The sequence below is a fragment of the Anthonomus grandis genome (genome assembly GCF_022605725.1).
Source record: "Anthonomus grandis grandis chromosome 1 unlocalized genomic scaffold, icAntGran1.3 Chromosome59, whole genome shotgun sequence".
In the NCBI taxonomy this organism is placed as follows: domain Eukaryota; kingdom Metazoa; phylum Arthropoda; class Insecta; order Coleoptera; family Curculionidae; genus Anthonomus; species Anthonomus grandis.
In genome coordinates this window covers 15,695-31,919 of record NW_026088432.1, presented here as the reverse complement: position 1 = coordinate 31,919, position 16,225 = coordinate 15,695, and the positions used below count along the sequence as shown (strand labels likewise).

The 16,225-nt window shown below is 32.0% G+C and overlaps 1 protein-coding gene across 1 annotated transcript in view; it reads left to right on the top strand.

Annotated features, from left to right (window-relative positions):
* LOC126749467 (NADP-dependent malic enzyme-like) overlaps positions 1-12,622 on the top strand; it is a 55,361-nt gene extending 42,739 nt beyond the window's left edge. The window contains exons 4-5 of the mRNA XM_050459158.1: positions 3,328-3,508; positions 12,456-12,622. Of these exons, the coding sequence (XP_050315115.1) occupies positions 3,328-3,508; positions 12,456-12,620 (346 nt within the window). The 3' untranslated portion in view covers positions 12,621-12,622. The remainder of the gene's footprint in view (positions 1-3,327; positions 3,509-12,455) is intronic.
* Positions 12,623-16,225: the final 3,603 nt, after the last annotated feature.

Below are 16,225 nucleotides of genomic sequence, written 5' to 3'. Positions count from 1 at the left end.
CACATCTCGTGAGAGTATGCATGTGTGTAAGAATTCATGGCCTACTATTAAAAACAAAAATAAATATGGATTTTTCTGATTTTTGAAGCTAAAATTTACTAAAGAATAGGTTGTGATACATCAATGTATTCAGAAAAAAAAATGCAAAAATTTGACGTTAAAATATACAGGGTGTTCCATTTAAAAAATACCAAGTTTGTGCCCAATCTTAAAAACAGTGCATTGGGAAAAAAAAATTAAATACGCCACTGATTTTTATGTAAAAATATCTATTATAAGCAGTTTTCATTTTTATTCTATCTTATACAGGGCCTGAGAAATAATAACATCTCCAAAAATGAACATTTTCGTTTTCACCCTGTATTTCAGGAACAAAAGTAGTTAGAATATTTCTGTTTGTGGCTTTAAAAGTTTTACAAAAAAGTGATACAGGGTCGCGAAAACCGCAAAGCTCTATCTTAAAAAATGACAGAGATACCCTGCAGTCTCATCCAAAATGGGACACAGTGTACAGAATCATACGCGATATATTGATCACCCCTCCACAGGGGCTAAGTGAAAAGTAAAAAAATATTTTTTTTTACAAATCTTTTGGGGTTTTACTTAAAATTTGTTGAATACGATGTCAAAATGTTTCCTCTTTAGAAATGTCAAATTGTGACAGATGATTAGTTTTTTCTCATGGAACACCCTGTATATGACTTCATAGTTAAAAAGAGAGAAATTTTCTGATTTCAAATATATATTATTTAACTACTAAACCGTTTTGGAAATATCGGGCTCCAAACTTTAAAAAAAATTAAATATTGAAGATCTTGTTAGGTGGTGCATTGTTATTGTTTGACATTTACTAGGAAACAAATAATTTTACTATAAATTATATTAACCAAAATCATAGACAATTATACATTGTACAATACGATAATTGTATAATACGATACAAAAAATTGAACAAGGTTATTATAAAATATATTAATAATGGTGGTGGTTATATAGAGCAGTTATAATTATTTGGATTTAATTTAAATTTAAACAATTATTAAAATAATGTATTTTTGTCAAAAAAAAAACTAAATATCGCTTAATAAATATTAAATCTTGACGTTTTATTGTTTTTATTTAACTCATTTATCTTCAAACAGCAAAATAAATAAATATGCCTTCTTAATCATTCGTTTTCTAATAAATATATTTTCAAAACGGTTTAATTAAAAGTAGCTAAACGATATATATTTGGAATCAGAAAATTCGGCTCTTTTTAATTATGAGGTCAAATATAGGGTGTTCCATAAGAAAAATTTAACCATCTGTCAAAAAAAAAAAATAATTTAATTTACTTAACATTTTGCTTTAATTTCAGAACTGTTCACATTTTATCACTTATGAAGTCCAGTAACAGGGACATTATTGTATGTCCAAAAATTAATTTATTTACTAACATAGATTATAAATCTTATTAGCAATAGTTTCATATAAAATGTATTGTTGTAAACTTGGAAAATTCTGTTAATAAGTTTATTACTTATATTTATTACGACCAACGAACCTTGGTATTTAAGAGTCCCTTTTAGTACAGTCAATCTGTAATTAAAAAAGGCCAGAACTTTTAAAAACTATCCAAGTCGCTAATTTTTTGAGGGTCGATTGTATTCCCGAAGAAAAGCTTAAGTCCTCGGAACTGAGAGTCAATCCCTCCCCCCTTTTTTTTTTGGGAAACTCAAAAAGTTTTTCAAATCGATTTTCCGGCTAAACAGCGAGTCATACAGAAAAACTTATTGGACATAAAATGTAGAGCTTTTTGTGCTCTACAATTCATCTCATGTGCCCAAAGCTGTAGAACCAGAATTCGAAAAGTTAGAGGGCGCCAAAGTCACCAAAAATGACTTTTTTCATTTTTTCACTGAGAAACATTTTTTTTACACATCTCGTGAGAGTGGATTGCAAAAATGTAGAGGACAAAAATACCTACAAAATGCATGTCTTACTTTTTTTTTCGATTTACCGTTTTTGAGATATAATGCATTTAATACCGAAATGTTTACTTTCGTGTATGTAGCCTGCCTCAGATGTTTGGCGAAAGCTGTTTTTCGTCGCCTAACGTTTGCGCATCATGAAATTAAAGTAGAACCTGAACAAAATTTCTTTTACCCTTCTTGACAAATTGAAAAAAGCCATGCAGATGGCGCTGTAAGTCCACGAAAATGAAATTTGCATAGATTAAATGTTCTTTAACTTGCACAAAATGAATAATTGAAGTAATTTAGTAGAAAGGGATAAGAGAAATTGGTACATGGTTTACGGAGCACCAATTACAACAAAAGCAGAGGGCGTTGCAGTTGTGAAAGTGACGTGCCTCAATAATTATGGTTGCGTAATGCATGTAATGATAATTGATTACTGAATAATTGCATAGTACATGTTGATAGCAATACTTTTGCAAAATTCCATTCCCCACTTTTTTACTGCTATTCCATCATTAACATATTACTATATATTTATTTGAACACTTACCTGAATGTGAATATTTATCTTGAAACATCGTTTATGGTCGCCTGCGACCACTCGACACGACATTTCGTCCACGCATTGAATTTTTAAATTTTTTTTTGAAGTTTACGTCAAAGCTGTAAATTAACCACTGCCGGATCAGCTGATGGAGGAGAGTTGATGCGGGGAGAGTGGGAGTGGAAAGGGGGACAGCGGTCCAGCGAGCAGCTACACGACATTTTAATCCTTGTATCTCGAAAACGGTAAATCGAAAAAAAAACTAAGACATGCATTTTGTAGGTATTTTTGTCCTCTAAATTTTTGCAATCCTTGCGATAGTAAAAAAAAATTGTTTCTCAGTGAAAAAATGAAAAAAGTAATTTTTGGTGACTTTGGCGCCCTCTAACTTTTCGAATTTTGGTTCTACAGCTTTGGGCCCATGAGATGAATTGTAGAGCACAAAAAGCTCTACATTTTATGTTCAATAAGTTTTTCTGTATGACTTGCTGTTTAGCTGGAAAATCGATTTGAAAAACTTTTAGAGTTTCCCAAAAAAAAAGGGGGGGGGGGGGTGAGACTCTCAATTCCGAGGACTTAAGCTTTTCTTCGGAAATAGAATCGACCCTCAAAAAAATTAGCGACTTGGATAGTTTTAAAAAAAAAAAAATTACAGATTGACTGTACTATTTACTATCTATGTGAATTGAAAGAAAAATGCGTTTGATAAGCACGTTTTGGAAACCGTGTTCGTAGTTTTCCAAATTACGTTATAAATATGCTAAAATAATAATGATAATATCTGTTGTTTAAACGGTATAAAATATTTAGTTGCATTTTTAGGCCTGAACCAAACGTAAAAGCAATAGTAGTAACCGATGGAGAGCGTATTTTGGGCCTTGGCGATTTGGGTGCCTGTGGTATGGGAATTCCTGTGGGAAAACTCGCCTTGTATACCGCCCTTGCCGGTATCAAGCCTCACGAATGTCTTCCTATAGTGCTTGATGTAGGAACAAACAACCAGGTAAATAAAATATGGTTTTTCGTGCAACAAGAAAAAATGTATTTCCTAACGTTTAACATAACATAAGTATTTTCTTTTTATTTGTATGTATATAATAAGATATTATAAGAAAATAAGATAAATATTGCTACACAGCGAACGGCAGCTCTATATTGGTATGCCTTTGGTTATAGGTTGATAAATACTTACCACATTGCCATAAATCAAAACTAAATTAGGTGCCACTCAATTTAAATTACAATACCTTTTAATTGTTTAGAGCCACTTGAATTGAGAAACATTAACTCACTATTTAACTGTTCTTATGTACTGAAAAGATATTTTGAATAGAACAACGCTTTTGTATCAGGTTTATTATAAAAATTCTCAATTAAATATGTACACAAAATATGAAATGACTCTTCTGATTGTGAAGTAAGAACCAAATTAAAAATGCATTGAAACCCTTTTTTACTTCGTTTTATACCGCATAATATCGATTGTCTTTGGCCAAAGATTAAATAGATACTGTATTTTAACTATATTATACAAGGAGAAAGATAATAAGGTCAAAATATTGAGTAACTAGTAATCAGAATTGTTTTACATTAAATATTAGGACGTATAAAATAATGTCATAAGAAGGTTAAGTATGAAACTCGAAAAATTCATCTGTTTTCCCAAAGATGCTGGTCATATGTTTTTATAAAAGGCAAAAACACAAAATCTACAGCATCACAGAAACATTTAATAAAACGACTGTTTCGGGCCTGTTTATAATATACAGGGTGATTCAAAAGTAAGCGGCATCCTTTCAGGGGCGTAATCCTTGTATGAAAATAAGGCAAAAAGTTTAGTTTTTTTTAAATTTTATTCAGGTGCGTCACATGCGGGGGTTGGTAAGGGTAAAAACATCCCTTTTTCTTTTACTCTTCAGGTTATTGTGATTTGTTTGAAAATTATAAAATTTTAGAGTCTTATACGTAAAAAAGGCACTCTTAGTTCAATTCGATAGAGCGTACCATTTACGAGAAAATCGACTTTGAAAATTTTCTGATTGCGTATGTTTAATACATAATAAATTTACTGGATACGCATTTAAAACGAAGTTGGCGGTTGTTTTTTGGTTTTTGGCATTTAAATGACTGATAAATGTCATTGTAAAATACAATTTACTTTGTCAAAGTAAAATTAGTTTCATAGAGTGTTTTACAAATTACTATTTATTATTAATAAGAAGGGCATTGCCTTTGTTGAGTTTGGTACTTTGTGTTTCTAAGTTTAAAAAGCAAACATGGATTTTACGTATCAAGAACAAGCTGATATTCACATTATGTTTGGAAGAGCATTTGGTAATTGTGTTGAAGCAAGACGATTGTATCATGAGGCATTTCCTAATCGACGAGTGCCACACCGTACGGTTTTCGCAAGAGTAGATCGTAATTTAAGGGAAACAGGTAAATTCAAAAATGTGAGTAATATCGCATAATATCTATTTAAATTTTGCTTAAGGAACATTTCAAAGACAGGAAGTTGTTGGGCGACCAATAAATGCCAGAACCCTAGCATTAGAAGAACGCGTGCTAGATCGTATTGAAGAAGATCCATCTTTGAGCACTCGCATCATCGCAAATCAAGAAGGGTCTCTCAGTCAACCGTATGGAGAATTTTGCACGTTATGCTACTCTACCCTTATCATATTCAACGGGTTCAGGCTTTGGAAGAGCGAGATTTCCTTCCTCGTGTACAGGGTTGTCTTTTATATTTAGACAGAGCATGGCTCGGTTACTATACGAGGTGGAAAAAAAAGTTTGATATAAAAGTTATAGGGTTTACCTTAAATCGCCAGGAAATGTTATGAAATATAATACAGGGGTATCGCAAAGTTAATAAAAAACACAAAGTTGTTATATATTTTTTTCTAAAGTGCAATAAAATGGAATGATGGTGAAGCGATGAATGAATAGGTAATCAAAAGAAAAGAAGTACTAAAAATAGTGAAAGGTTTATGGCCTTAAGAGGGTCTCCAAAAGTTGTTTGATGCCCGGAGGAACTTAACCCCTCTTACCTGAAACGCCCAGAGAAGGAATCCTTCACAATGCTGCTAGCTCAAGCCGATGTGGGTTCTAGCTTCTTTCTCAACCAAAGGAACCAAAATTTCTTAGGTAGTAACTACCCAAGAGTTACCCAACTAAATGTCAAAATCAGTATGGCGCCACCAAGTTTTGGATTTTATATAATCCCAAAGGACGCCCAATATTTATCAAAATTTATTTAGGCAAGTTCAAAACGAAACTTGGAAAACAAAATCAAAGTCAAATCAGTATACACTATTGTTTCCAAATTACCTATGATATTCCAACCTACTCAACTCAAGTGAAAAACAAATTAACAACAGAAAATAACAATTTATTTAAGTCTTGATTATCACAGAGAATTATGTTATGTTATTTATCATTAAGAGGAATAATTATTTAAGTTGGTAACAAGGAACCACAACATCACACAAAAAAAATACACAATCAAAGTGTGGTTGTCAAAATAAAATAAATTATGTTACCCCCAAACCTTTTGGGGAATGAAGCTTCAATTCAATTTAAACTAATAATTTACATGGCCCGGTATATCCCGCCACGGACATTGACCTAAGCAAAAAAAAAAAATGTCAACCCTAACTGTTGAAGCTTCCCCAATCAAAATTACCCTTTATATTAGTTTACTCTAATATTTACTAGCTAATCTGAGAAAATTTGACATCTTAGGAGTAATCTGAAAATAAATAATATAGCCCAAGTATATACTCGTAGTACTACGAAGCCGGCTGCGTCTTACCTCACAGGAGTCACTTGTCACATATATATGTACTCTTATCAGTAATATTCAATAATAAAATAGCATAGATTAAATAATGTCAATAAAATTTTAAATAAACTTTTGAGACAAAGTACAGTCGAACCTGGTGGGTCTTTGGATTATCAGAATAATATAAATATATCCAGCCTTTGAATGAGAAAAATAATTACATCCCCTAACCACCACAATTCGGCTTCACCCCGCTCAGATTGTAAAGTCATATATGTATCTCAACTCAAAAAGATAAAAGTTGTGATAATAAAAATAGAATAAGTGAATAAAAAAAAATGTTATGTTGTGTCACTTAGCTCCACACACAGCAGACTACTTCAGATTCGATACTCTCCCAGACATCCAATTCCCAGTCAAGAAAAACTGCAGGCTTCCAAGCTTCACCTCTTCCACTTCACAATACGCCAAGCTCTGGTAGTGGTCTAGGTTAGACGTTAGCTCACAGTTGCTTAAAATCTCCTTCTAGATTAGAGCCAGTAGAGTACATAACCCCAAAACGAAAGTACCATGTGGCATGAAGAAATCAGGTCCGTACAAAAAAAATCCATCCAAAATCCATGTTATGTAGCTTTGCTAATTAAATTGTCCCCTGCCAATGCCAATCAGAACCGCTATTTTGCCGATGTTCGAGGGCACGTGAAAAATTATTAGGTTTTAAATCGCCATAAAGGCCAGTAAATTCAACAAAACAACAAATTACAGCATTACGCCCAAAAAGTTGATTTACTATCACCACATTTAGTCAATTATATCCCCATATGGGTAAAATTCACACGAATTTCAAAAAGAACTAAAGCACTCTTCACTTCATGACGGCGGTCTGGGAAAAAGGAACGACCGCAGAGGTCAAACCCGTATTTAAGCAATCACGCACAAAGTGTATTGCCAATCGAAATATATAACAAAATAACTTAACTTTTTTTATAAGTACCATAAAACCTTTTATAAAAAATAAATAACAAAATTTGTGGCCCAAGGAAGTTGGCAATGAAAATATGTGTCACTATGACAATCAATTTCGATTTTGCCTAGACCAGCAACTTCTTGCTATCTTCCAAGAAAACTAATATTTACATTAGATAAAAAGAGACAAAAATTAGATAGGTCAGTCCGAGTAAAATCAACCAGCATATCTGGTATGGTCAAGCCAAAATCAGATATTGTACTATGAACAGTACAACATACACAATAATTGTACATGCCCAATTAATCATTATTCGTTATAAAATAATTAAATAAAGTATGGAATAAGCAATATGGGATATAATTTAGATTCTAAAATATTTCTTTAGTCCAGAACCGGGTTTTATAAGAGTATAAATAAAATTTCATTAACAACCAGTACAATATGAAGCTGAAATGTACAAAACTAAATGTGTCCTTAAAAAAAGAATACTGTAATTTGAAATGGCTAGAGAACAGAACTATGGGTTACTTGGGAGGCTATTACAGGGAGGGCATTACTAGTACCAATCATTAATATTTGTAAAATATCTATTTTGAAAATATAACTATAATCAGTGCTTTTAATAAAGAGTATAAAATGCCAATTTTAACCTGTAACAAAGTTAATTTTTTTTAAATGGAACCCCTTGTATATTTTTACTTTAAATGAAAGACATTTTTTTTCTAATTTCAAAAATATATAAAATGTTAATATTTAATTAATCATTTTTAAAAAAATTTGGTATTTTGAAAAAAAAAACCTTTGAGCCTTGTTTCTTTAAATATTTACAAATGTTGTATATGGCCGCCATTATTTTCAACGCAGTTTCTATAATCTTTGTCCAGTTTTAACAGAGCATTTGAAATATATTCAGGGTGTTCTTCATTTAAGGAGTTTATACTTCTTTGAATTTTTTCCCTTAATTCTCCAAATTTTCACTTCTTTTCTTATAAACTTCATTTTTAAGATACCCCCATAAAAAACTATCTAGAGGAGTCAAATCAGGGCTGTTTGATGGCCAGTTAATGGTACCATGGGTTCCAATCCACTGAATAAAACGATTATTTAAAAAAATCCTTACTGGCCTAAAGTTATGAGGCGGGGCGCCATCTTGATGCCATATAATATTGGTATATTCTCTTAAAGGTATTTCTTCTAATAAAGCTTCAATCTCATTTTCTAGAAACCGCAAATACCTATTTCCAGTCAAAGATCCTTGAAATATAATGGGTCCAATTATTTGGTTTCTAAGGATACCACACCACACATTTAATGACATTCTGCCCTGTTTTTTTATTTCGACGTATGCCTGAGGATTTGCTGGTGCCCACATGTGAGTATTTTTTCTATTATACATCCCTGCTGTTGTAAATACAGCTTCATCCTTTGTTATTCATTATTTGTTAATTTTTGTACTGGCATCAATTTGTAAGGATGATATCCATATTTCTGAAGAACTCTTTGAATCTTAGATCTAGAGCATTGAAAGTGTCTACTAGCATCTACGGTTGATAAATATGGTTTTTGCTACAAAAATCAAAGCATAAATTATAATTCTTATAAGGCTCTTAAATATAAAATAACTTTTTACCTTGAAAATATAATAAAATTTGTAGTTCTTCATCCGCGTTAGCTAAAACTGTTCGCTTTTTTCTTTGTAGATTTTTGTGGTTTCTCATACTCCTTTCAGTGTAATAAAAAGTGGACCTAGCAGGAACTCTCATTTCGGGATGAATACGGTGATATTCAGCTTGCGCTCGAGCAACGTTATTGTTGTTTTTGTAAAACAACCTCATAATTTCAAACTTTTCTTCTTCGGTATAACCCATATTCAAAAGAAATAGCAGAAACATTGACAGTGACAGCCCAACAAATAACATTTTATTTATTTTTAAATAATAAATATTTATTTATTTATTTTATTGTTACCGATAAACACCATAGCAACGGGGATTCGGGTAAACAGTTGTTTTATTTTTTAATTTTTTAAAGATAAATATTGGGAAAACGGCTAAACCAAATATTAACATATTATATATTTTTGAAATCAGAAAAAAAATGTCTTTTATGTAATGTAAAAATATACAAGTTCCATTAAAAAAAATTAACTGTGTATTTTTTATTAACTTTGCGATACCCCTGTATTATATTTCATAACATTTCCTGGCGATTTAAGGTAAACCCTATAACTTTTATATAAAACTTTTTTTCCACCTCGTATAATAACCGAGCTAGGCTTTGTCTAAATATAAAAGACAACCCGGTACACTTCTGTAATTGGCTAGAAGAAAACCGCGTTGCTTTTGAAAATTTTGAGAAGAAAATTTTATTTACTAACGAGGCCGGCTTCACAAGAAACGGAATTTTCAATTTCCACAACAACCACCTATGGACGGATGAGAATCCCCATGCGACGGTACAGAAGGCACATCAGCAGCAGTTTAGTTTAAATGTGTAGGCGGGAATAATCGATGGGCATTTAAAAGGACCTGTATTTATGCCGCAACGACTTAATGGACAAATTTACACAATTTTTTTACAGAATGAATTACCACAAATATTAGAAAATCTACCACTTCAATTACGAGCACAAATGTGGTTTATGCACGATGGTGCTCCCCCACATTTTAGCATTCTCGCTAGAGAACATTTAAATAATGCCTATCAAAACCGCTGGATAGGTCGTGGGGGTCCAGTGCCATGGCCACCACGGTCTCCTGACCTAAACCCTTTTGATTTTTATTTATGGGGACCCCTAAAACAACTAGTTTATTACCGCCCTATACCCAATATTGATGTTCTCAGGCAAAGAATAGAGGAAGGATTTCAGACAATTAAAAACAATCCAAGAATTCTACCATGTGTGCACCATAATTTAATAAAAAGATTAAGAGCTTGCCGTGACGCGAATGGTAATAATTTTAAACACTTTCTATAAATTGTTAAATAAAATGTGAGTAAAAAGTGTCTTTTTTGTCGATCGTAATGCGAATTAATTTTCATCAATAAACATACGCAATCAGAACATTTTCAAAGTCGCTTTTCTCGTAAATGGTACGCTCTATCGAATTGAACTAAGAGTACCTTTTTTACGTATAAGACAAACAAAATCACAATAACCTAAAGAGTAAAAGAAAAAGGGATGTTTTTACCCTTACCAACCCCCGCATGTGACGCACCTGAATAAAATTTAAAAAATTTGAATTTAGAATCTTATTCACAACAAAATGTTTATGCAGTACACCAATTTTTAAAATTTAATTCTGAAGGGTTTTAAAGTTATAGAGAAAAAATTGTCTTCAAGGGGTCCTATTCAAAGGGGCGTAGCTCCCTTAGGAAGCAATTTCGGACCCATATTAATATGAACTTTTTGCCTTATTTTCATACAAGGATTACGCCCCTGAAAGGATGCCGCTTACTTTTGAATCACCCTGTATGTTTAATTAATTAAATCAAGGTTATTTCAATCTTAATTATTTATCAAGTTATCAAGGCCAGACTGTAAAAAAATAGGGACGCTGCTCCAGACACACTGAAATAAGGTGATCCTTCTGTTCTCCATGCCCAACCTTAATGATTATGTAATGAGCAAAATAAAATAGACACAATTTAGCGTGAAAGGAAAAAAATGACTCGACTTACCCTAACGTAATAAATGACGTAAAGGATGTTGATATAAGGAACACCCCAATCAGCTTTCATTAAATCGACAAAGACGTGATGAACTTCAGTATTATAACGCATGAGATTTAGGTACCGATCCAATGATTGCTGTAGTACTACTGCTTTTCGGTATCGCACACATGTTCCGTATTTTAAGTTTTTGGCGGATGACTTCGGTCAAATAGCTCACTCCTCTCGCCCCGAGGGGTCCATAAGGTAATGTAGGATAAAAGAGCAAGGTTTTATGGAAGGGACATTTGGAGTAAGAGAGTAAAGAAATGTAAGATAGGTCGAGTTTAAATATTAACAATTTACCAAGAAACAAGTGTATTATATCGGGTGAACTTTTATATGCAAAATGAATGTAAATAAACCAACATAAACAAAGTATTACCGAACTAATTATTAAATATCTTAAACTTTAAAGAAAACTTAGGTTAACTAAAATTAAGTAAAATTAGCAAAAAAAAACCAAAATGAGAGTGAGAATGAAACAACGACAAAGGTTACATGTTTCGCCCGACTAGAGCATCCTCAGACCATAACATACACAAAAAAGTGTAGCTGAGTTTTAGTCAGGTACATGAGCTAAACCAGGGTGTAGCTGTCAGCGAACAGTGATCCAGGATCAGTCAACACGTTGACGAAAAATCAGTTGAGGTAAGGTTAACATTCCAGTCTCAAAATTCTTGCATAGTACAAAAAAAACCGTGGAAGGACAAAAACCTTTTTATCATAAAATAGATAAAAAGATATAACTCAACCATGCGGGTTTTGCACAAGTTTCGAGAACATGACACGTGATTATCGAATTTTACTCTTTATAACTGAATTTTAAAGATTTTTAAGAAAAAACCACTCGGCGGTGTTATGTCTAAAGCTATGTCCTAAACCTTTTCTTTCACTTTTGAGCTACAAAGTGTTAAAATCTTAAGAAAAAAAATGGTACATTATTTTACCATTACAGTATAACAACTCTAGTTATAGAAGTCCAGTGGTGTTTTAACATTAAATAGTTAAAAAAAAATTCCATACAGGGTTTCCCAAATTTGACAACTTTCAACACTCTGTAGCTCAAAAGCTAAGGAGTTTAGGACATATCTTTATTTGAACCCTTAAGAATCAGCATCTTATTCTGTAACACCCTGTATGTATCTAAATCAACCTCCATATAATCATTAGATTGTTTGTTATTTCTTGGTAAACTGTCCTTCACATGTTGCGTCTATCACTTTTACATTGATCAATTTTATTATCGTAGTATTTAGTTTTTCGGTACACATTAGTGAGTTTTTCAATTTCCAACATTTGCCGTATTCAAGGCATTGCAAACCCGAAAGAAATTTAAAATACAGGAGGCTCCTTTGACGCCTATGATTTTTTAGCAGTCTTAGGAAGTCAAGTCTATAAAGAAAAACACTTACTAGAGAGACATAGTCTTTCTAACTTTTATTATCTTGGAATTTACACAATGAAGCTTGTATTTATTTTCAGACTCTACTTGAAGATCCTTTATATGTAGGTCTACGACAGAAGCGTGTGACGGGAAAATTATATGACGACTTTCTTGACGAATTTATGGAGGCAGTTGTGAAACGTTATGGCCAAGATACCTTAATTCAATTTGAGGATTTCGGAAATCACAATGCTTTCAGGTAAGAATCTTTTATCACACCATTTTTGGTATTTGGGGTTCGTAAGTCGATTCTGCTCATATATCACCAATGACATTTATAGACTATTCTTGAAAAATTAAAACTCAAAAACTACAGTATCGTGAATTTTTATTGGTTACATGTTTTATCTGTAAAGGCATCGGCAGACAAGCAACAAGCTGTACATACAAGTAAAAGGAACAAAAGAAAAACTGATGAAAATTCTAATTTTTAATGATTTTATAGATGTTGACATATTACGTGTAATAATGCCCTTATAAGCCATAAAAATTCACGTTACTGTAGATTTTGAGTTTTTTTTCAGTTAATTTTTAAAGCCTTAAATAATAACTATTTTGTAAATATATTTCCAAGTATATAAGAATCAAACTATTAATTTCCCAAGATATACTAAAAAAGAACTGTAGTTTGAAATAAATTACAGATTTACTTCAAATAAGTATATAGGGTGGACCAAACTATAAAAAAACTTGAACAATCAAGTGCCTATAAATAATCTGTCATCTACTTGTTTGAACTCGGACTAGCAACGGAAATACAGCGAAAAAAAAGTGTATTTTATAAAATCCTCTATATCTTGTTTATTATAAAACATACAATAACGAAATTTCAGGGCGAAGGTAAAAAATTATCGAGAATAGTTAATTTACCATTACAGTATAACAACGAGATACCATTACAGTATAACTGATAATTCTAATAATCTAAAAATTTGATATTTCTATTATTACTTTAAACTATTATTGACGAAAATGTTAGAATCAGCAGGATTCAGAATGCAATGACAAGACAAAAAAATAGTTTAATAAAGTTATTTATTCAAGAAAATATTAAATTAGAAGATATAATAATAATAAGCCTTTATTTCCAACAGGCAACTTGACCAATAACAGGAAACAGTTGCAAAATAATGAAAAATATAGTTTAAAAAAAACACACACACAAACAAACCTAAAAGAATGAAAAGAAAATAAAAAAAGTAAAGTCACAATCTCAAAACTTATCCAAAAAATTAGAACAAATAACTATTAATATGATATAAAAACCCAATTATAAAAGTTTAACAAGATATTCACATATTCAACAAAATTAAATTAAATTAACTGCAATATACCTACTAACTATAACTTAAACACATGGGTCTCAATCCCAAGAGTAATGATCCACCAAGATATCGACAATCACATGAACCGGAGAGAAATTTATATCGCACATGTGACAGATCCGATTAAATATAGCGCATATTGTATATAGTGGCGATTTGAACAGGATGTTAGTATGAGGCCTTGGCAGAAAGAATGTTAGGGGATGTCTAGCATTAAGCCTAGGCAACATGAAACGTACACCAGAAAGAAGTACATGACTATCAATGAATCCATTCAGTAACCCATGCAGGAATTTTACAGAGAACATCATTCTTCTGAGATGTAATGGATGTAGATTGAAGCGTTCCAATAGTTGCCGATGATCAAACCCTCTAACTGGATGTATGCCATCCTGTCTGAAGGCCAAAAACTTTAAATCTACGCTGAACAGATTCAAAGAGACGAACATGATTCTGATAGAGCGGGTTCCATATAATGCAGCAAAACTCCAGTTTTGATCTCGCAAAGCAACAGAAAAGCAGTCTTAATGTAGATTCCAAAGTAAAACTCTGAGAACTTCTAATTATGAACCCAACCTGCTCAGGTCTGACTTGACTATGTTGTTGAAGTGTTGAACGAATGTAAATTCAGAGTCAAAGGTGATACCAAGATCAGTAATTTGCTCTAGTCTACTCAAAATAGAATCATTAATAAAGTAATTAAAATTTAAGGGTGTTTTTGATCTAGAGTAACTGACCACACATACATTTATCAGCATTCAAGCCTAACCTGTTAACAGCGCACGATACCTCCAATGTATTTAGGCAGCTCTGAAGAAACACAATCCTCCAAACCATATATATTTAAATATAGCTTCAAATCATCGGAAAAAGTCAGCCTATGACAAGTGAGTGACTCAATCAAGACATTTATAAAAAAACTAAACAGGAGCGGACCCAGGTTCGAGCCCTGTGGCACACTCGACGCTACGTAAAAAAGTTTCGATTTAAAGCCCTCATATTCAACATATCGATACCTGAATACAACAGTGAGATAAATCCTAATTAACTGTTTTAAGATAATGGCAATCTGATTTTGTATGGTGGTAATTAAATATTTGTGAAGTGAATTTTTGTTTAAAAACGTGATTTTACATAGAGAAAAACAATAAATTTTTATTAAACATGGCTAAAATTGTTTAGGATACTTATTTTTGAAGATATTAAAGAAAAAATGAGTTATCTCAGTATTGCTTTTAAGTCTTTTTCATTTTATAATTGCATAATATGGGATATCTTACAGTTGCATTAAATACTATTGTTTAATTTTAGGTTATCCCATTAAAAAAAGCATTAAATAATAATGTAAGACCATACTTCAAGGGGAAATGATCTATTTTTTTTATTAACAAAAAACATCAAAACAAAATATCAAAATGAGAAAAGTGCTAGATTATTTTTTATTTATATTTTTATTCTAAGTTGCCATCTTCGTTGTCTTCTGTCACCTTGGAGTTTTCATGTCCCTTTAGATTTAGAAAAAATTTGTGATGTCTTTGAGGAATAGCTCCACTTTCACACAAAGAAAGTAGGTCTCTTAATTTATTCGCAGGTATTGGGGGTGGTTCGTTATACGCAGGTGTTAATTTTAAGGCCTCACAGGCTCTTCTGCGACCTCTCATCCGGAATTTGGCATTAACTGATTTTGTAAACTCTTGTTCTACATAGGACATCTTATTTTTCATATTTAATGATGTCTGGCTCACTAACATTTACTTGAATCATCTTCACATGCTGCCATATACATTTAGCTCCGTCATTATTGATATTAAAATTTTTACCCGTTTCGTCGCATAACTTTTTCCAGTCTATAAAGTCATTCGTCTCCATTTCTTTTACAATATACATAGGAGCATTTTTTTTGCACATCGTATTATCATGGCTAACTCTGATGGAACAAAAATAGGTTCTTGCTTTAAAACTCTCTTTTTTTCTCGTTCAATGCAAGCATGAACACAGTCGCCTTCGTTTTCAGTGTGACCAACAATAAGATATTTATGTGTAATTGTTTGTATATTTAATGATTTTAAAGCATGTAAATACATACAAAACAAAAACTTATTTTTGTTTTGAGCAATACAATTATCGCTATAAAAAATCACTTCTTTTTTACCCTGGCAATATTCTTTTAAAAAGTTATAGACTCCAGTTGCTATTTCAATCGCTCCTCTTTTGGCCACACTTTCATTCCATAAATAGCAAATACCCTCTTTACTTTTAATATTAAAAACACTAAAATTATTAATATTATTATTAATATTATTATTAATATTATTTGGAAGTGGCATTACTGCTTGTAAATCGAAGGTAGCCAAAACTATATAATTTTCAAGCTTAAATAGGTTTTTATCTTTTTCTTTTTCCAATCGCGAGTTACCCACATTTTCTTTGGGTAAATCATATTCATTCTGCTTCAGCGCCCTTTCAGTTTCTGAACTGTACTT